The 22,924-nt window shown below is 42.9% G+C and overlaps 1 protein-coding gene across 3 annotated transcripts in view; it reads right to left on the minus strand.

The window, feature by feature from the left end:
- Positions 1–22,575, minus strand: part of ZDHHC20 (zDHHC palmitoyltransferase 20) — a 45,235-nt gene extending 22,660 nt beyond the window's left edge. For 2 of the 3 annotated variants that reach the window (XM_082761685.1, XM_082761684.1), the window contains exons 1-4: positions 22,358–22,575; positions 21,248–21,290; positions 7,090–7,116; positions 3,088–3,182 (exon numbers count right to left, since the gene is read on the minus strand). In XM_082761685.1, the coding sequence (XP_082617811.1) occupies positions 3,088–3,182; positions 7,090–7,116; positions 21,248–21,290; positions 22,358–22,507 (315 nt within the window). In that variant the 5' untranslated portion in view covers positions 22,508–22,575. The remainder of the gene's footprint in view (positions 1–3,087; positions 3,183–7,089; positions 7,117–21,247; positions 21,291–22,357) is intronic. The other variant, XM_082761686.1, reaches the window with a different exon arrangement.
- Between the last annotated feature and the right edge of the window lie 349 nt (positions 22,576–22,924).

The raw sequence follows: 22,924 nt of genomic DNA on the forward strand, positions 1-22,924 counted from the left end.
CTGCATTTTCCCTTCAACACAAAGGAAGCCAGAAGCTCAGGGGAGTTTTAAGAAGGTGGAACTTAACTCTTGATGAGAGTAAATGTGACAGGAGACTAAAGTTCTTTTAACCCACTTTCTGACTTAGAGAGGGGCATAAGCCAGAGAAAATAGTGAAGAGGGTGTGTATGGAGGTGGGGGTGGTGACCAGGAATTTTCATTGCTTCCTCACAGAATTTGGAAGAGTTTAAATGGAATTTTTACTTGGGAGTAGTCAGCACTGGTTTCAAAATCCCTAACCTATATTGGAAGCAACTTCAACAAAGCTTGTACAGTTTCAGAGTTACAAACCTGAATATAGCATGAGGGCCACTCCTGTAGAAGCCTTACTAAAAGGTAAAGCTTTACCAGTATAACCTGGAGAGCTTCTACACACTTGCAAAAAGCTTTGGTATCCACTGAGATTACAGCTTTACCATTAAGCCCCACAGAACCCAGTGTGCTGACAAGTCCCCATGGAGTGGGGGCTGAACTCACAATTTCCTCTGGTATTTTCTATTCTGAAGCACTTTTAAACTCTGAGCTTCCCACAAGGACTACAAGAACCCTTTTTATGAGCACACATAGACAAAGTATTCATAGCAGTGAGTGGAAAATGCTTTGTATGCAGCTGGAACAAAAATTGGCTTAGTGTGGCTTAACATGAACATATTTTCCTACCAAGAATATGTATATGACTAGTTCACATGGATTTTCATCTCATCATGTACTTTTTCCTCTTTTGGATTTGAGTTGGTTGGCAAGCAACAGTGAACACTCGACTTACAGAAAAGGAGGAAGCAGTAAGACATTGCTGCAATTTCTCAGTGTTATTTCCCAATCTAGAATGCAAATAAATTGCTCCATATCCCACAGAATCTAATTGTCACCTGTTACATATGGTAGCATTCCAGTTATTGAACCTACCCATCATTAAAGGGTGAAACATGAAGCATTGTTTCCATTTAAATAATCACAAATTAGTATCAATCTATGCAAAGAATGAAAATGAAGTTTAATACTTTAGTCATCTTCAAGAGTTTGACCTTTTTTTTTTTTTTTTCCTAAACATTTGTCTCTAAGCTAAAAGCCTAGGTATTTACTGAAATATGAAAACTGGAGATGCTCACATCAAAAACTTCAGATAGATCTGAAGCATCATGCCTTATCCCTATTGCCTTTTTTGAGTCTGCTAGGGTAGCAAATGGCTGTCTCCATGACCTGCAATCAAGCAGAGGTTGCATTAAACACAAAACGCTACTTCTAGATGACACTTCTGTGGCAAGTCATTGATGTATAGGAAGGGAACTAAAACACAAAATTTAAATTTTTTTGATTTTTTTTTTCCAAGTAACATAATAAACTCTAAAAAAAAAAAAAAAAAAAAAAAAGATTTTGGTTTTCTGAAGTAAATATTTCTGTTCTAATTTCAGAAATTAAAAAGGACATGAAACCACAGATTTGCTAGACAATGGCAGGATATGTATGTTGAAAGACATCAAAAGTTGTCTATTACCACATAGCTAACAGAATTTCCAATGAGGTTCCACTGGTTCTTACCAAAAACAGAAAGAGTCCCTTTGTTTCCTTCCTCTTTCTGGATCTAATAATGTTGATTGTTCTTTCTTATGACAAACATACAGGGATTACACTAGACCAGCAGCAGCTGCGGAATCTTTTTTTAGTTCAATAGTGTGATCACAGGATGCTATTTGTTTTGCAAGAATGGCAAACTTCAATGACTAAAAATATATACATTTACACTTTCATACAATGAGGAGATTCTGAAGTCTGTTTTTAAATATAAAAACCTGCAAAAATTACTCACTGATATATGAACAGAAGGGACTTTCCCAGAGAGAGAGAGGAAAAAAAAGTGTTCCCTGAGTTGCTTTTTTCCTATGAAAGAATTGTATCGATCTGATCTATACCCACATTAACATAGGAAACATTCCTTACATGCCATATGCTGAAACCATCCCTTTCAGTCGATGAATAGCAAAAGCTTGCTAGAACATTACTGCAACTACAGGGTAAGTACTGTCAGTACTGTCAGTCTACTACTGAAGAACCCAAGCAGACAGTAAAAGTTATCAGACTGCTCTCAGAGCAGCCCAAATTCACACACCTTTACAAAAACTAGAGTTGCAACCACATTGTAACCAGCTAACCTGCTTAACATTATCATTTGCCTGCAGAAACATCCCACATAAAGCCAAATCATACCACCCTGAAGACGTTTCAGGATGAAATGTCCTTGAATTTTTTTTCTCCTTTGCATTTGTAAGCTTAACTATTCAGTACTACTCTTTTCACTTAACTAAAAAGCAGAATAGTCTTTAGCTTTTTTCACTTTATAACTATATCTTAGCTGCAGAATTTCTAAGACATAATTATGTACTACAGAGCATTGTTTGCTTTTCCATAGAAGCACAATTTTAACTCTTTACAAAAATATTTAAGACTGACATTAGCAATGAAAGTCAATCTTGCTAAAAATAGAATAAAAATACAACCTCCACAGAACAATCAAAGTCTCAAACAGTTTATCCAGTTTAAAAGCTTTTTAAAAGCAAGGAAAGTATTTTAAATTTGGTGCCACCATCTCATCCCTACATATACATCCCCGAGGGAAAGTAGAAAACAAGGTAATTCATTTCAGGCTTACGCTTTCCTACTTGAAGGTCAAAACTATCTAAAAAATACAAAAATGCAGCCACTGGAGTTATTGATTTTAAAAATGTCAGAAGTCAAACAAACTGCATCCTAGCAAAGCACTGTATCCCCAAATTTGCTTTTTTGTCTTACTACTTTTGCACACACATGTGACTGTCAAGCTTGAGATGAATTAAACACATTTAATATAAGGAAATGCCATTATACAAAGCATGCAGTATTTTAGGAGTAATCTGATGATTTGCATTCATGATATGCTGTCAAGCTGTTCTATTTTAGATAATGAGAAGGGAAAGGTGAATCATGCATTACTGCAAACAAGTTTCATCACTGAAAACAGTTCATCTATTTATAAAAAAAAAAGCATTGACATTTTTCTAACGTCAGATTTACCTCATTGGAAGGGGATGCAGGAGATGTGAAAATTGTCTTCCAATACGACCATACAAACATGACAAATGACAGATGAAAAACCACAAGGTACACAACTGCAATAAAATACAAATAAAAATTTGGTGAATATAGCTGAAGAGAGCAAGAGATAAAACCCCTGATTTTTGATGAGGGCTAGACTATGACATTATGAATCAGCTGATAAGTTATATTAAACCTTTTTTGCCTGGGTAAATTTAGCACTCTGGCAGTGCCCACTTGGAAAAAAAAAAAAAAAAAGCCTCCATAACACCACCACCAAATCACTAAATGTCATAGTTGCTATTCATCAAGGAAATAATATGTTTTTATGTAAGATTCTACAGCAGATTTCGAAGGAAAAAAAAAAAAACAAAACAAAACCAGAAGTGAATACAGTTTCACCTAAGGCATGCAAGTGATTAATCTGTTTAGATAGAGATGCTACAGTTCTACTCTAGATTATGTGATAACTGGCCTACAGAGATCAATTTAATTTTTTAGTATGCATCAAGAGATGTACTTCTAATAGAAACAGCATAGTACTGTGCCATTGTGGAATGTGCTTGCTTTCAATAGGAGTAAAAACCCTAAACCAGGAAGAGAGAGGACTAAACAGCAAGGTCTCATCTTGAAGTGAGTTAAAATTGCTTGCAAATCTTATTTCAAATCTTCAGAGGAAGAGTCCTGCTATTACAGCCACTGTGGCAATAACAAGTAGTATAGAGCCCCATCAATTTATGAATGGATGTGTGTGATATGGTTGCCTTAAACACCAAAGGCTTATGACTTATGACCCTGGAAGCTTCTTCCAATCTTGCTTCCTCTAACGGTTTCTTTTACCATTTGTAAAGAGGAAATGGATCGGTCATGCCAGATCAGCAAGCCTTACAAAATGTCATGCCAAGTATTTACGTTATCTTCATTTCTTTAGTTGCAAGAAGGAAACTTGACCTACTGTCCTGTGCAAATACAGAGTCCTTTAAGAAGCCATATTACATGCTTCATGGATTGCAGAACAGACCCTACACTTCAGGAACTTTCAGCAGCTCAAAAAAAAAAACAAAAAAAAAACCAACAAACCAACAAACAACAGGTACACAGTCACAGCAGGCATAGTCTTAATTTATCATCTTTCAGTATTTTTACTGTTCATTACAGTAAAAAAGAAAAAAAAAAAAAACCACAAACACAAAATCAACCAACCACACAAACAAATCAAACTTGAGCTTCCTTCAGAGAATTCTGCTTTTTCTCTTTGCCTCTGACTCCTCCAACTTTATAGATCTGGCAAATTTTCAGCTGTGGAAGCAAGAAGCAAAGCCTTTTTCTAAAACCATCCTAAAATTGTTGCTTGAATCCTATTTCTGATAGGAAAGAACCTATGCTTCACTGTGCTAGGCGCTACATAATTAGAAACTGTGTTCTATTAAAAACATACTATACACATTCAAACATAACACGGTTAAGCAATTAAAAAGTGAGAAATCTGCAAAAGAGGAGAAAGACCTAAAATCTTAGTGGAAACAGCTGCATAAATCAAAGCTTTGGGGTGAGAGAAAGGGTGAGAGGAGTTGAATAGGAGGAAAGAGGAAACAAGATACTGTGGGGGGGAAGGGCATGGCAAAACTCAGGTGCACAGTAAACAGCTTAATTCTGGCCATAAAACTCAGCCCCAGAATCCAATCCCTTTTGGGTAGCAGTACCACTCTGCAGAGTACTCCCTGGAGCATCTCACATCAGTTTCAAATATAAATATAAGCTGGCTTCGTTCCTATCCAGTTTACTTTCTTGTAATTTGAAGACATGAGAAAACCATCAAATACCTCAAACCCCAATATCTGCTATTTCAGAGACGTGAGGAAGCCCCAGCTAAGCTAGGGCGTCCAGGATTCCTGGTGCCACGCTGTGACCAAGCAAAACGACTTCGCCTTAAAGGCACCGGTGCACATTAGACCCTAAGTTATACCCTTGGGAGGACAATGTCATAAGATACACTCTTAGCATCCTCCTGAAGTATGCTAAGCCTTCCTCAGATTTACCCCTCACAATTTTTTCCTGCATCATTCTTAACTCCACTTTAAAGACAGAGTAGGATTACAGAGCTAATAATACTCAACGGAACTAAATTATATTGTGGAGAGATTGAGAGCTGGCTGTTCTATCCTAATGGATAAAAATTACGCAAGAATATGAAAATACAAAGACACGGAAACAGTTAGCCTTAATGGGATGAAGAAATCACCAGCAATTGAATTACAAAGTGTAATTAAAAACCTGCAGTAAACGAATTTGAACAGAGCACAATGAAAAACGGTGCAAAATATATTTGCTACTATACATATTATTTACATTGCAATGTTATCAGAGCTTTGGCCATTTGACTCTCCTGGTTCTATTTCCTGGCTATTGGGAGTTAGCCTGCAAGAACTTTATGAAATTTGGAACTTTTATTTCAAATGAAACAACTTCACTTTTCAAGATCAACCTCCACTGCAAAGAAATTCATGCATGCAGGGTGCCTGTGACATGCCGTAGAACTGAAAGGGCAAAATATGTGCAAACGACTGCTTTCAAAAGCCTAACAGGCAGGTTTCAAAGATACTGTTCTCATTAATTAATCAAGCATTTGTCTTCTCTGTAGATTTAAGAAAGCCTGCTTCGATCAGGCAGGCACTGCATTTGAATTAAAGCCAGAGATGTGGCTACATTACACCACCATCACTGCTCTGCCAGGCTTCTTTAACAGAGACATGAATCTTGCCTTTCTGAAAGAAACTAGGAAGTAAAACTTTACTTCTAGTAAAACCAGACAGTAAAAGCACAGCAGCAACCTGCAGAATTTTGTGAAGTCTTGATGAAGCCCAGCTGTGCATTGCAATGTAAAAACCCAGGCAAAGACACAGCTTCCGTCTTGAACAGCTTATGGTTTACTTTGGAGGTTTTCCCACTCTTTCACCTCTTCTTTAAAAGATGAAAGAGGACAGACTCCATCAAGTTTCCTCCTTTTTACAGTTTTCTTCTGGATGCTCCCCACCAGGAAGTAAACTGATGGGTTACCTCCAAGTTCTCTTTTGCAAAAATATTTAAGAGATGAGAGCCTCTTACCAGCGGTCTCACACTCTGAAGACAGCCTTCAGCGGATGATGGAACTGCCAACCTATGCTTAGCATAAAATCATGATAATCACTCATGTTCCCTCTTAAGCTGAAATGGACTTCCAAATATCCCTATAGTGATTCTGTGGGGAAAAAAGCCTGAAGTCTTATTTAAAAAGAAAAAAACAAAAAAAAACAACAACAGCACTTTGAACTTCTGGAACTGAATGATCCTCTAGCCTAGTTTTTTTCACAATTAAAAGCAGCAAGCATGCTGGAATTTCCTTGGTGAGTTTGAATCTCTATAAATACTACCCACTATGACCTTTTTTTGCCAAGGACAATAATAAGGCTTAAGGAAAGTTTGTAAAAACAAGGCCTTAACCACTTAACCTGGAAATTTAAAATTATAATGTGCAGTCACCTTTGAAATGGTTGCGTTTTTTGCACAGTTCTAACCAGTCCTGAGGAATCTCGTAAGCTGTTTGGAAAACAGCAAACAGTACAACAATCCCTCCTCTTCCAAAAGTCTTACTGGTCAGAGGTTGCAAGGAGGTAAGATGAATATTCATCATTCCTTCAGGATGAAACAGAAAATGGACTGCTGCAGCTCCTTCCCTCTTCTCCCTCTTCTGTTCTCAGAAGGTACCCATTTAAAAATATTTGCAAACCTAAATCATAGTTATTTTCCTCACGGGTCTTGTCTTCATCCCAAGCAGTACTATGAGCTCAGCATACCCAACATCACAATATTTGACTTGTTTCTTAGCAATGATCTACTTACTACAGAGAGGTTACATACAAAGAAATACATTTCAATTCTATATCCCTTAAGACTTGTGTGCAACAAAACTATTTACATTAAAAAATAATAATTAAATGTTACCTTTTTCTGCAGTTGAAGATATAGTAACTGGAAGAGAAAAAAAAAGATATATGGTAAGTAAATCTGCATTGAATCAAAAATTGGGATAAAAGTGAGATACCCGAGATAGCCGACTTGTTCCAAATCATGTATCAGGTGTTAATAAAGCCTCCCTGCCCAACTCTGGATAAAACAGGACTTAGTATTCCTCCTGCCAGCCCCTGAGGCTTGGCGAGTCAGTGGAAGAGCTGAAGAGACCCAGTTCCCTGCTCTAACTAGCAGAGGAAGAGCACACTCCTTTCCACAGCCATTAGTTAGATCATAACTTATACATCTTGCCCTTCAGATATGCACCCAGCACATTTTCTGGAGCACATCAACATCCAGGCCAACCTGTTGTACTTCCCCCCCCCCCCCCCACCAACCCAAATTCTTGAGACAGTTGAAATCTCCCAAATTCCTCCTATTCTGCACCTTCATCCCTTTTTATCCCAACACCAAATTATTTGCTCAAATCTATCCTGCATGCTGACTGGTACATCCTCTTGCTTCTCCGAAACCTTTGGAGTTCATTCATCAATTAGGCAAGACACTGATCAGAGAGCAGCTGTACTTTCTGGGTCACTTTGTTCATACCACTCTCCTTGCTGGGTCTCTCCCCTAAATTCCTGAAATTCAGTGAGGAAAGGATCTTTTCCTGACTCTTCATCTGACACAGCAAATTTAAGTTTCTGGCCATCAACACGAGCAAAAGGTGAACAGAGCACGTCCTGCCTACTGCCATTCACCTCACTCCACATCATCTCCTCTCCCCCAGCAGTGAGGTTTGTCCAGTCACCAGTCCGCACGCCAGCTCCAAGGAGCTTTTCCCTGATGCACATTAGAGAGCTAAATCCGCAGGGCTTCAGCGTGCGTTACAGGCTTCGTTCCACAGAGCTACTTTGGTCACGGAAGCAGCATGTGCCTCACCTAGCTGCAGATATCTACAGCAAAGGGGTCTGCAACCCTATTACACAACTGTGCCTCTTTATAGTACGCAGAGATGTAACAAGGTGATACTTCGATGTACAGATGAACCCTTTTTGTTCAGATTTTGATTTTTTTTCCTCTCTCCTTAAAATACATGCTCAGCACCCTGTCTGTCTGTCCACGGAAGCCTCTAGCTTCAAGCTAAAGGAGGTTAACCCTGAAGAAAAGCATTAGTTAGCACCTATTAGATGTGCATACTTGCACAGCCTCCTCCTGCGTTTCTGTCTGAAGCACAAAACTAAACTGAGCCAAATTTGATGCTTAAAGACTCAAGAAAATGAATGGTCTTTACATCCAGAGAAAAGCTTAAGATCTTATCACCTGTGAGACTTAAACAAACAAAACCACACTAAACTTCATAGAAATGAATTAAAGCCTTACAGAAGCAGGAAGATAATTTCCTTATTTTTACCCGGGTCTCCCAGACCAGAAAGTAGTTATGAGACCAGGCAGAGCACAATTTTAATTTGGCAAGCTCCTGCAGGCTGAGGTGAAAGTGAACACTGAAACACTTGTGATTTTCATTCTGTCTTACCATCTTTAACTGAAATAAAAATAAAAGAAAGCTACTTCTGTTTTACCTCAAGTTCACGTAAATTTTGGGATTCTGCTTTTATTCCTTGCACTGCTGTTATTCCTCCTCTCAGACAGATTGAACGAAGGGCAATCCTAGTGCTTGTCTAAAGTCACTTAGCACACAGAAGTCAACAGTGTCACAGGATCTTTACATGACGAAGTGAAGCCTTCCTTTGAATAAGTTAATATTTAATCTTTCTAGAACAGACCTGTAAGAATTTACTAGGCTGGCAATGTAACAAGCAGCTTTACACCAGCAAGAAATCGATTCCAGCTTTTGAACTCCAGTTCAGGAAATAAACAGAGAACAAGACATTACCATTGCATCCCACAATCCCTGGCCTGCAGTTTCAGTTACAAGCTCAGCTCTTGGGTTTTGGCTTTCTCCTCTGCTGCCTCTAAGTAGTTAGAAATTGCTGTCAGCCTCCGCTGAAATTAATACCAGTTTCACTGAAAACATTCCTAAAACACTTTTTTTTTTTTTTGCCTGATGGGTGGGATGGAGAAAATAAAGCAGCGCCACCTTTTTGCCTTTTTTTTTTTTTTTTTTTGGAACAAAATAGTCACTGCGTATGATTTATATACTAACCTCAGGATGCAACAGCCTATACATTAGATTAGATACATCAGAACCTGTTAGGGCCTTCAGCACCACTATCAAGACAAACCTGTCCATATTTCAGAAAAGTAAGCACTGCAAATCAACTTTTCTTTTGAGTATTTCAAAATATATCCCCGTATCAGTGTATTGCTTAGCTACAAAAGGAAAAATAAGCTCAAGGGCAAAAATATTCTTTGGATTGGCTTCTTAAGTTTCTAGTTTCTAGAGAAGCCTTGAAGATTTCTAGAAAGATATTGCTAGGGAAAGATAAAAATATGACTAGACAGCATAAGTTGCAGTTTACTTCATCGCAGAGAGCTGAGAAGCATGCACTCAGTGAGTTTCCATGCTGGCCTCATAATTGCAAAGGATTCAACATCTGTGTTACAGCTCCCTGCAGGTCTGTGAATAAAGCGACTGAGTAGGATCTGTTTGTCTGCAGTGCCGAGCTGTTCCTTGGTTACCTCAGTTTTTCCAAAATCAGCCTACGGCTCAGCAGAGCCTGCCTGCGAAGAGAGGTGCTGGCCTACACCGCACTTGGTGCTGCTGCAGCTTGTCCAGGGACACAAGGGCCTAACAGGCCCAAGCAGCCGGTCCTGCGCCACCGCCAGCTCACACATCGCATCTCCTGGCGGTTCAGGGTCACTGTAACACGAAGCATGCAAAACTTAGTACGTGGGTTTGCTTTCTACAGAACACAGCCTCCAAAACGCATAACCCAGCCTTTTAAGAGGCTGTGTTAAAATGGATTTTTTAACTCTGTCAACTTGGAGGACAAACAAAAACTCCAGGTTTGACTTTAACATAAGAAAAAGTTGTCTTAGTTGTGACTTAGACACTGAGTATCACCTTCAGTAGTAAATATATCTTATCCTTCATGACCCCTGTTGTTCCTTACACCTCCTTGTACCTAATCTTCCTTACATTGTTGTCTGTTATCTTTCATCTCACCTATGTCACATGAATCAAAGGAGTGGAAGCCTAGAGATTATCACAGGAAACAGTCCTGCAGACACAGGGGCATCATTAGTTGTATAATAAATGACACTGGGGAAAAATGTCATTTGTCGGAAGCATTTTTCTTGGAGCACACTGAAAGATGCAAACCTCAGAAAGCTTTGGGGAATATTTTAAGGAAACCTTCCAGGACATCTCATAAGAACAAGTATGTTTAGGGAGCTGGGCTGCTTTCAGTTTCAGGCTTAGTTTTGGGATTGCTATGGAGTGTTCAAGCACCTTCCAAGTCACTGCATGGTAAGGAAAAACAACAACAAACAAAACAAAACAAAAAACACACAAAACAGATCTCTATTCTGCAGCAAAGAGGTGGAATGATTTGCCAAGACCTCATGACAGGTATGCTAAAAGACGACATTCGCCCTCAACCTTGAAGGAAAAAGAAACAAACAGCCCTTCACCGAACCCCCACACCACATAGCCTTACTCCCTAAGAGACATATTCTAGTCAAAGCCACCCTTTGAGAGCCAGATATATTCTCTGCAGATCAAGAAATCCAACTGCAACTGGTGCAGTACAGAAAGGGAAAAGGATTGGTCTTGTTACTGATGTGCTGCGTACGTGTCTTCCTGCTCCTCATCCCACCATGGTCCCGTCAGAAGGCAGGCTTTGGGCATTACAGCCCATCCAAGGCTCTCGAGAGTAAGCTTTGTAGTTTGGCTGACATTCCTCATGGAGAGAAGAAAGAACGATAAATACGCAATTGCATTCCTAAACTAGATGTACAGCCTTAACTTTTCTCAGTTTCTATGGAAAATGGTTAAATGAAGAGCATCAAATTGAAACTGTAACTTGGATTTCTGGTAAAGTAATTCCCCTGTGCAATGCAGAGCCCAATCAGCTGATCACAAGGAAGATGGCAGAAATATCGCTTACTGAAACAACTGGGGCAGGCGGGGAATGAATTACCTTGGAGAAACACTGACTCTGCTTCTGTTACAGACCCGGGGCAGTGTCACAGAAGGAAGTCCTTAGCACCTCTCCGCTGTTTTCTATACGCCGTGACCTTTCCACACTGAGCTATTTCTTATTTCCTGACTGGCAGTCACCCACTAGTGCTTTCTTCCCTAAGCAGCAGGGAGTTGTTTTTAGACAAATGACTCAAGACAACTGAGTTGACAGCATCACGTGGCCAAAAGCCAGCGCAGTAAGAGGCTGCCAGCTCCCTGCCGAAAGGCTACGGGGGCCCAGGATTGCATATGTCTTGCCACCAGCTGGAACGAACACCCTCTGCAAATGTTGGGGCCACAGGAACCTGGAGTGGTTTTACCTCCATATGTCGCTAGGCTAAATCTCCAGTTCTGGGGCACAGCTTTTCCCCACGATGCCCTCCCAAGTCCTTCTAGAAGTAATGTTTTTCAATCCAGTGCTGCAGGAGAGGTGGCCCCACCGCCAGGCCTAGGGCAGCACTCGGCGCAGAGGCACAGCACGTGGTGACATCTGCTGCAGGGTGCCAGAAGTCACAGCTCCCAGCTATCTGCCCACTCACCTGTGCAAGACCAACATGGCAAATGCAGGCACTTGCTTTCTAGACACTTCAGCTCCCTCCAGCACTTTGGGTTTAAACCACCCCAAAGGTGAGTTTGAGGGAGCACAAAGAGCAGTGACAAAGGGTGAACTGCAGCGAGTGGCCTCTGGCTGCCCTGGGTCACAAACAGCAGTGAGAGGGGAAAGAAACCCTGCCTTGGGCGACAGAGGTCTTAAAGCACTGCAGCCATTTCTGCAAGACGTGTGCCAGAGCCCAAACCTCTCCCATGCTGTGCACAGCAGCTCCGCTGGAGCCAGCTACTTGGCTTCTTGGAGAGATCACAAGATCATGCCTTTCCTTCCAGTGATCACAAGATGATGCCTTTAAAGGCATTGCAGCGGGAGGAGAGGAGGAAAATGCAGCCAGGGAAGAGACACCTTGCTGCAAGTGGGTTGCTCTGTTGTTGCCAGCATAAATGTCACCAAGTTTTCTGTGTTTGTGACCATCACTACAGGATTCGAAGAAGAATATTCATAGGGATAGGAAAAAGGCATTAATGTTTCAAATAAGGAAGTCTAAGACACACTGCAGCCTGTTACTGGTTGTTACCAGCCATGGTTACAATTTGTTGCATGGTTAAAACAATATTAACATAATTCTTTAACTACAGCAATGTAATTCTCCAACTACAGCAAGTCACTAAGAGAGGCCAGAGGCTTGCTGCCCAGCAAACATTCTCTTATCACACTATCAAATAAGGATTTTTATTTATGGAAGGTCTTATGCACACATTCTCTGCACGCAAGTTGTAAAAGTACAAGCAGGGCTACAGCAGAAATTAACATAATCAATGCAAGACAGTCCTTGGGTACTGAGTTACATTTAGCAATGAATTAAGCTCTGAGAACTGAAGAAAAAAAATTGTTCTGCACATTCCTGGAATAGTATATTCTGTACTACCGCTTTCACAGTTTGAGAGCACAGCTACAAAGGCAGCTGACTTCTGGGAATCCACAAAATCCTATCGATGACTCCTTTACCTCTGCTTCCACAAAATATTCTTAAAATTTATACCAAGGGCCTCCTTATGGCCTGCATATAGTAAATCATTTCAGAATGAAATGAAAATGAAAAACACTTGGTTAGCACGCAAGCAGCATCAGTAGGACTGCATCTCAGTCCCAGACTCATGTCCACATGAGGCGTTACGAGATGCATCAGCACAAACAACTCGAGGCTTTTTCTGGAAGCAGCATCCGACGTTAGCATTCAGCTGCAGCAGCTCACCAGGTTTGCTGTCCCTGAAAAGCCCTATTCCCTGAAAAGCACTACTCACTTTTAATTTACCATAATTGCCCAAAGAAACCTAATGTGACTTGATTTTCTTCAGCTACTTAATCACTGGTGTCACTGCTCATTCTATTTGCATTTTGATTGATTTTAAACCCTAGCATTACTTCTACATGCTTTTCTTAGCTGCTTAGGAGAATAATTGGATTTCTTCTTTCAGATCTCCCCCCCTCCCAATCTACCGTATCATAACAATAACAGCTTTATTGCCCAGTAGTTTGGTAGTGCTGCACAGAAGTTGTTTTCAATATTGCCTTTAAGCTATGGTATAAAGCCAAGAGAAAGCTCGGTTTCTTCTTGGAAGACAGACAGCCATTAGTTCTACACGTCAGCCAGCTGTGCTCCTTCTGGATCACAGGGAAAATGGGGAAAAAACAGAAATGGCAGAAAAAAAAACATGGAAAGTCAGATGCACCTGTAAGGAACTTATGTCCACACCATGAGTTAATTCCACTTACAGTTGAAGGAGGGGTGTTTACACTCAGGTTGGCCAAATCAAGCTCCCTGTAACTCTGTGCTCAAGCATCTGTACTTGTCAAAGGGCTTTTTGTCTCAGGAGCAACTCCAGTTGGTCCTGTAGTTAAGGCGTAATGAGGATGCTTGCGAGAGATCTGAGACTCAAATAAGAGCATCAGCTAGTGCTGACAGAGAGCCAGTATCAGGTGTTGTACAGGGTTGGCTTCTGCACCCTCCACAAGATCAGGTGTTCTGCAGGTGATACTAGAAACCACCAACACGTCTAAAGTAAAAAACAAACAAAAAACCACCACCACCCAATTCAATCTCTTAACAGATTATTCCAGGTGAATGAAAACAGAGAAACCATCTTTACTGAACTACTCCAAACAAATTCTGAAGGTGTGCAGAGGTATCACTTGGTGACACAAACTCCAGACTCAGCTACCGTGACCTTCAGACATGAACTACTGTGATGTGGCAAGAGAACCAGGAGAAGACTGGAGGTCTCTGCTTTGTTGGTAGGAAACCTGTCCCTGCATTTGTCTTCAGATTCTTGCAAAATCAAATGTCTCCTTACTTAGCTACTGGCCCTGCCTGCAGCAAGTTTTTCTCAAATATAAAAAATCTCCTTGCAGAACTCTGAGAAAAATTCTCCTTGTAAATCAACAGAGTATTAGGTACTTTGTTTTTGAGACAAAGATCGTGCTGCTGCCAGGGTCAATGAATAATGGGAGAAGTCAAACCACCCTGCAAGCAGACCTCCTTTGATGCATTATGTTACCAGATTCCTCAAATTAAGTTTTAAGTTCAATTTTTTTGTACCATTGGTCGGGTTTGGCTGGTCTTTGCCACCTGAGATTAAGTCCTTTAAAGAAGTTTTGTTTTGAAAAATGTGTCATTGAAAACAATGTCTATCAGCTGCGTGCAAGCTTAATGGTGGGGAATTTGTCTTTATTAATATTTACAAGCCCCAGGTGTTAAATATTTAATACTGTATCATTTTTATTATTAACGTATTTATGGAATAGATAAAGGGTCAGGGACTTTGCACAGTGATTTAGAGATTCTGTCCATGTATGGTTCATGACGTTGGCTGACAACAAATGCCGCTGTCTTTTGATGCTGGAGCCTTCGCTGCTCATTCCTCTGGCAGCCCAAAATGTCACTCATTAAACCTTCCTTAGTTTGAAATATCTCGGGACAAACCTTGACTGCAGCTAAAGATACTTCCTCTAGTTTCCTTGCAAAAAGGAAGGAAAAAAAAGGATGGCCCCAAGCATGTAACAAAAGAAGCAGGTGCTGCAGAGGGCAACAAACATCCGGGATTACAGGACAGAAAGTTTTGGCTTGAGGACAAGACTTCCACCCCCTCCACCAGATCTTATTTTACTGCTTGACCAGCCAGGAACATGAACAAGTGACAGCACAAAGGCAGCACAAAGCACTACAAAGGGAATTTTGGATACTCCAAAACACCAGTACTACAAATTAGAAAGTAATCCAGAATAAGCTGTACAGCTCTCAGTAAATACTGCTTGAAACAGACAAAAAGCAAACAAAAAAAACTAAAATAGCACTCCCCCAAAAACAATCTTCTCAACTTCCCTGCCTCATAAAAAAAAAAAAAAAAAAACAACACACAAAACAAGAAAATTACAACCAGCAAAGGAAGTCCTCAGAGCTCACCTGCCTGCTGACTGCTCAGCACATGTTCCTGGAAAGCATTAACTCAGAGCTCAGTAAAAGGTCAGCTGAACTACAAATCCTAACACGACGTGCCAAGGGAAGAAACAGCGCTGCCTCTTACACCTCCAGGATGCATTAGGGCTCCCGTGGCAGGGCACTGGATGTAACACAGCGGGACTGGCAAGCTGCCTAGCAAGAAACAAGTGAAGAATTTGATGTATGCCTGACACCTGCAAAGTGAATTAACTTCTGCCATCACCTTCCCAACCAAACTTGCATGCCAGTTCCATAGGATTTTCCAGAACAGAAACCAGATTCTGTTGTTTTGAGCTCCTCTCTGGGTCAAGGAGAAACCCATGCCACAACCCCAGAGCTGTGAGAGCCTTCAGGCACCACCTATCCCAGCACTGTGGAAATAGGTTTTGCTTCTCTGCTTTTTTAATCCAGATTTGGCAAAGGCAAAAGCACTGACTGCTTGCCAAGAAGAATGTAATGGTACAATAACACACATGCAGAGAATTGGTTAACTACAGACAATAGCTGAGGCATTTCATGTCTGTTCTGAGCCTACCACAGACAACTGGAAAGCAGCTTACAACTTGGTTTACTTCACTCTAAACAAATCTGTTCCTCTCAACTTGCCATTTAATCTGAATTGTTTCACTCTCTCTACAGTATTAGCTTGCTTAATTCCAGATGAGTTATTACTTACATCTCTATTTGTTATTGTACCACATCTCTAATTTATTTATTTTTTTTTGTACCAAAGAAGCTAAAAAAATGAAAAATGTATCACTGCTTACTGCTTCACAACAATTCCCTACTCTGGAGACAGACAGACATCAGGATGCACAACCCAAAGACCACAAACAAACAAAAAGCCTGGCACAGAAACCTCACTTGATCTCTCTGTTCATCATATGATTGAAATGGTTTCGTGGCTCAGATTTAAGATGATGCTGCACCATATATAGCAGCAGAGTGAGCGTTACAGAAACTGCAGAGGCAAGGCATGCTGCTCTCGTGATCTAACAATCTTGTGAGCAGATCCTTTCTGACAATCCTGTACCCATACGACACTTTTAGTAGTCAAAAGGGAACATGAATAAGGAACTGATGAGCCACTTGGTCTTTAGAAAGAAAGGAAAAGCAGGTGCTTGATATGCTGCAGGGGAGGAACTCGATTTTTAGCACAAATAAGAAGAGAGAGTCAAAAGTTACAAGAGGAGGCATTCCACGGAGGAAGAGGGGGAAAGGCCCGGTTTTTTGCTTGGCACAGGACAGGAGGGGCTAAACATTCCTTACAGAAAACAATTTATTGACAACAGATACTGGGGAACTAGCTAACAGAGCAGATGTTTTTGTTATGGTTTCATTGCTCCTCTTACACCTGATTCATCTTGGTGGAGATGCCGCTGATGCAGGAAAGAGGCCTGGCATTACTTGTCAAATGTTTCTATTGAACAACGTATGCACACAACGGGGAGATGTTTAACAACAGAGCTGAGCTGAAAACTACATAAAATGTTTCAGGAAAGGTGTTTGTAACACTGGGAATGAAAATGCATCTTAAAACAGCAGGAATTCCTACCAGTTGCAAGAGGAGTGCTGAATGAAAGGAGCTGGACAAACACTGCTGTATCAACTGGGTTAAACAGGAACCCAACAAACCCTCAGCATTTACAGGCACAAGTTTCGGCAGGCAGCTGGGATTCCTCCCCTCCCTGCTCTCCGCCACGGGCAGTCTCAGGCTCCAGACGTGAAGGCAGGTACGTTGCCACCTGAGTGTTTGTTGGTCCTGTGACAAGTGTATGAAGAGCTCAGCTCCGATACCCATCTTTGTAACGCCGTAAATCCTTTGATTACAGAAAGCACGTCTCCATTAAGTCATAAAAATCTGAGCTGCTAGAGAACAACGTTTTAATTATTTAAACTTCAAGCAGAACCTGAAGTTCACGGTACACAGAGTCAGCGACCTCAAATTAATTACCGTCTGCTGAAAGCACGCACTTGATATTCTGGCCCTTTTATCTCAAAGCATCTTGTAGGAAGACTGGCAGACCAGTAAGTGATGAAGCAAAACCTCTAATTAAAACCAGGGGTGAGTTTTTAATTTGCTAGAACTCTAAGTGGGCAGCAGCAAATTTCACCCGAACAGGACAGGTAGTTTGGTGCTCCCTGTCAGGACGTGGCAGCTCAGAGCTCAGGTGCTCATTTCGTGCCTCTGGCCGCTCCCTGCACGCCTGGACCAAACCCAGGGGCTCGGTGACACAAGTGACAATGCAGGGCTGGGGCCAGGCTCTGCACGGGGCTGGCAGCGAGGAGGGTGGAGCCCTTCCTTGGGCAGCGCTCAGGAAAGCAGAGAGCTAAAACAATTTCCCAAGAAACCAGGCTGAGCTAGCGCCGCTGCTCATGGAAGGGTTTTTTTCATTAGAGGAGTGCCCAGAGAGCAGATTTCATACCATATAAAGGGCACGTGCCCAGCCAGCCCTATAAACTAACACAACCAATGCAGTGCAAAGCACCAAATAAGCAGCTTGATAATCTTTCTGCCCAAGCACCCGGTTTTCCAACACATCTGTATCCAGCCAGAGCACCTCAGCAGGAATCCCACGTACTGCTAGCAGCAGAAGAGGTCCTTGTTTCAGATGACAATCCGCGTGCCTGTGCCAAGACACCACAACAGAACCAAGCGCGTCCATGGCGTTTTAATTTCCTTATTCTGAAATTCACAAGAGAGGCACATAAGCACAGTTAACTAATGATCCGACGTGTTTAATTAGCTGTTCGTTCTCCTGAAGAGGAACCCCCTGCTCCTCGGAGAATGGATTTGCATGTGTAACATGCCAGCACTGGAGAGAAGTGCTGATACTTTCACTTTTGCTGTGGGCAGAAACCAGAAGTTACTGAGCTGCTGCTGCTTACACCACACTGCCACTGCTTGCTAACTACTGCAGTCACATTTTGGGCAGAGATTTCTCCTGGGTTTCTTCCTGAGGAGGCAGATGGGATCACCTTCCCGCTGTGTATGCAACAGACTCTTCAAACGGGAGCATTACAATAGCTCACAGAGGGCTTCTCATGTTGACAATGCTTTGGGGAAATCAGAGCCATCTCCCTCCCTAGAAGGGCCGCTGCAGCCTTCAGAATAACCAGTTAAGTTTGTACCATGTTATGAATCCCAAATTACAGACTGCTTTGTTTGCCAAGATTTTAGACACATTAGACGTTACACTGCACTAAAAAAAGCAAACTGCTCTGCAAGTAGGTGCTAAGAAAGTACACAAAGCTAATTACTCCCACAGCTTTCAAAATCACAGTTTTCCAGGCTTTGAGGAATTTAAGACACAGAAACATTTATAAAAGACCAGTAGGTTCCTAAACCAAGCCATTCTCCTTGTAACTAGTCCTGGCTCTTCTGGGCTGAGGTTTCAGAACATACAGTTTTAGCTAGAGAAGTAAAACGCTACCTTTAACAAGATTTTTGTTTTTATATGTAAAAGCAGCCAATGACCTTAGTTATGATCTACAGAAAACTCAGCCAAAGTTAACATTTTTCTCAGTGCAGATCGCACTACTGAATTCTGCCAGTGCTTCAGTCAAAGGGTTGTCTGTGTGAAACAGGCTGGTCTCACCCACTAACTTTTACTACAAACGTCAAAACAGCGACTTCTGACCGTGGTCTGTCCAGGCCGCGTTACAGCTGCTCACCCACAAAAAGGTTTTGAGGATGGAGGGAGAGGTAATGAGATGCAAGTCAGCCTGAAGTGAAAACGAGCCCCAGGAGAAGAGCTCTGCTCACGCTGAGCTTCTGAGGGGATGTGGCAACCAGAAACAATTGGTTCAATTCACTAACAACACAATAACGCCGTTGTTTGCAAAAGCGATGTTAAAAGCAAAACATGTTTTGATAACAAGAAAGAACACAAGAAGTGGTTTTAGACTAATGAAAAGCTATTTTACAGCGTATTTCTAGGTGTGCTTTCTTGCAGACGGAGCTCCCTGCAAGTTACACGCAGAAAGAAAAAAGAATCGAGAAAGAGAGTGTTCATTCATGTTTTTCTCCTTTAACGCATTTGAAGAAAATCTGAATGAGATGTGGCCACAAGCCTTTTGCACTGCCTTCAGTTATGTGTTCACGCTTCTTACTACTCTGCTGACATTCCCTCGCCTTCTATCCATTTGGTGAGAAAAGGGCATTTTCACCCTTCCATTAGCTTAATAGCTAGCTTACCAGCTGGGTCACAACTACACAGCAACAGGGCTCTAAAATGGCCAGCGTTCACCCAGGTACTGCTGCAAGGCTTCCGAGAAACGCAACGATGTTTCTACAGGAGGAAAACATCAGAAGAGCTCATACTGGGAACCTCCTTTCATCTTGCCCATACCATTCCTCCTTGGTGTTCACAGGCTGTACGTCAGTAACATAATTAGGTTGTAGAAGTGGCATAACCAAGTAAACGCATACTGGTGCTGAATTACAGAGCAAGCCCGAGTGCTTCAGACACCAATCACGGGACACTGAGCAGTAGGGGAATGTCCTAGGGGAGGAGTGTGGGGCAAGCAGTGCTGGGAAGCAAAACTGAAAGGAAAAAAGAATGACGGGATAGAAGAAGCAACCCCGATTTACTACACCATCTTCTACTTTGATTAGTAAGAATATTTTCTGATACTACATTACACTTGGCTTCCTACTACACCTACTAACTGAATACATATGCTTAACTCTGAATTCATGTGCAGGGACCCAAAGGAGGAAAACAAACAGGATGGAAGAAATAGTTGGGGGGAATAAAGGCCTTCTTTCTTTCTTCCTGTTTCCTTGTAAGCTTCACATCTTAATAATTACCTAACCTTTACAAATAACCTTGGAAATAAAAAAAACACTGGTGTCTGTGTGGCTACAGTTTCTGTATTACTCAGTCTTTACACATATTTTTCTATTCTGTTTCCTCTTTTCTAAAACTTTCCTTCTTCCTCCTGTCTTTCCTTTACCCAGGCACACATCAGCTGCATATTGTGCCCCTTGCTAAAGGCAGCCACAGAAGCTCAACAAGACATAAAGCCCTGCTTCTGCGCCTGCTGTACAGCCACATCTGCACAGACCAATGTCACTTCATTCATTAGCAGTGTATTAATTGCATCCTAGCTCTTCTTCACAGTACACACTGCAGTAGTTTTCAAGCCAAAATAAAACATATGGAGCACGGGGAGAAAGTAAACATACCTGCCAAAAGAAACAGAAAATCCTGTATTTTGCAATAAATCCTCTCTGTGCTTCTTTGAACTCAAATGCAGCGTAACAGCGAAGTCAAAAAAGGGAAGGAAAGAGCTGGGGGAGGCAGGGGGGAGACTCAACCACAAACAAGCTCAGAAAAAATACCTTTCCCCTTCCTTGAGGAGTTGACCTTTCATCAAAAAGTATAAAGAAAATTCAACAGAAGGTTAAAAATAATAGTAATAAAAAAATCAATCAGAAAAAAAAAATCACAGAAAAACAAATCTTGGTCACCAACTATTATTTTGACATTTAACAACTGCTGTCAGAGACAGCAATAAAAATCAATAGGTAATTTTCTTACTAAATGACCACTTTTTCTTAATAGCCTGCATCTGCAGATGTTAAAAATAAAGCTGATTTGCGAGCAAGGAGTGCCAGACGTCTAGAAACCAGATTTATAGATGTGAAAGTTCTCACATAAACAGGAACCAGCCCTTTCAATAATTCACACAACCGAAACCGTGCTGAATTTGGCAGGACTCTCTGCAGCCCTCTATGCCTGCAAAGGTCTTCCGTAAGATCAGGGTCAAAGACATTTTTCTGAAGAAAATGATTCACCAGCAACCAGCCCTGACCCTCTCTGTGATCAGGATGCAGCGCTGAAGGATTGAGGTCTTGTCTCTGATTCAGCCAGAGATCACCAACGAGACCCTGGGCAAGTCACTTCATCTCTTGAATTTCTGTTCTTTACTTATGAGAAGAAACACGTACTCCTGGTCTGCCTTTTGCTGGAACAGTCAGACTTCAATAACAACTGTAAAACAAACATAAGTCCATAACCTCACACAGCCCCCCTCAGGACTGATGTAACAACCACCCATGCCCTCCAAACCTCAGTATTATCCAGAAGTTAAGCAAGAACTGAGTACTGTGGACCAAAAAACCCCCACCCTACACCTTGATTATTTCTAAAGGCCAGATATCTTTACAAGTTTAGGGCTATCAAAGCAAGTATGTAACATAAACAGAGGGAAGTGTAGGGACCCAGACACAAGCACACCTACACACGCAGTTTAAAACAGCCCTGGCTCAACAAGTCCGGTTGTGTATCCCCGTATTTTCACATTTCTCCTGCACAGGTAAACATACTCCTGAACCAGACTTCAAAGCCAGAAAAGGATAAATATCCTCCTGACCGACACCGACTGCAAATGAGCTTTATGTAACGCTGAACCCTACCACCACGAGCCCTGACGCAGCCCGACAAGCCCCTAAGCCCCAAATCCCGCTTAGGGAGGATGTTTCCAACCCAATTACACCTCAATGACAGCGGGGGCCGGGACTGCTCGTCAGCAGGGGCAAAAAGGGAGCGCAGCGAGAGGCGTCCAAGTAGTTGTGTGGTACACGAGGAAGTTCCGGATCGGCTGCAAATAATCGGAATAGGGAGGAGAAGGGGAAACTTCTCCCGGGCGGCAGGAGTTGTGAGGGGCAGGGACCCCCCCAGGGCCCCGGTAGGGATCCTGAGGGGGCCTGTGGGAGTCTCAGGGATGGGGTCTCTGCCCCTCATCGTCCCCCTGAGGCTCCCGTCCCCAAACGCTGTGCCCGCCTCGGCCGCCGTGAGGTGCCTGAGGGCGGGCAGAGCCCCCCCGAGCCCCCTCCCTCCACACAGCCAACAGGTAAACCCGGCTCCTCTGCCACCCCCGGGGCAGGGAAAATAAAACCCCCGCGGGGGCAAAAGGAACCCCTCGGGGGCTGCTCCGTCTCCTCATGCCCGGGGAGAAGCCCCGTGAGGGCGGCGAGGGGTCCCCCATGGGAGGCGAGGGGTCCCCCACGGGCGGCAGCAGCCCCCTCACCCTCCCGTCCTTCCCTCCCCGCACTCACACACACACAGCTCCACCACGTAGGCGTAGTAGGACCAGGCCACGACCAAGGCGATGAAGACCACGGGCACCCAGGCCAGCACCTTCTGGCAGCACTTGAGGACGTGGGACGGCGCCATCTTCCCGGCCGAGCCCCCGCAGGAGGAGGCATCGGCGGCGGCGCTGCAGCAACGGCCGCCGCTGCGGAGCCGGCCCCGGGCGGCGCGGGCAGGCCCTGGGCGGGCCGCAGTGGGCGGGCGATGGGCGGCCCCGCAGCTCCACCGCCTCCCGCAGCGGGCTGCGAGCCCCCCAAAAAGCTGCCTACATCCCCCCCCTCTCCGCCCGGGGCGTGCCCCTTTGGAACAGTTCATAAAGAACCTGGGGGGAAATGGGGTCGTAAAGGTGCTGGGGGCGCTCGGCTGAGGGTCCCGGAGGGGTTGAGTGGGGATGGGGACGGTGGGTTTGGTTGTAGGGTTTGAGTCCCTAAGGGAGGGTTCATGCCTCACAGCAGCCCGATAGTGTCTCCTAAAAGTGGGCTCGTTGAGCACCAGGCTTGCAGGACAGCAGTCGGAGCCGTAACCAACACAGA

This window comes from Aythya marila (genome assembly GCF_965140915.1).
Source record: "Aythya marila genome assembly, chromosome: 1".
NCBI lineage: Eukaryota > Metazoa > Chordata > Aves > Anseriformes > Anatidae > Aythya > Aythya marila.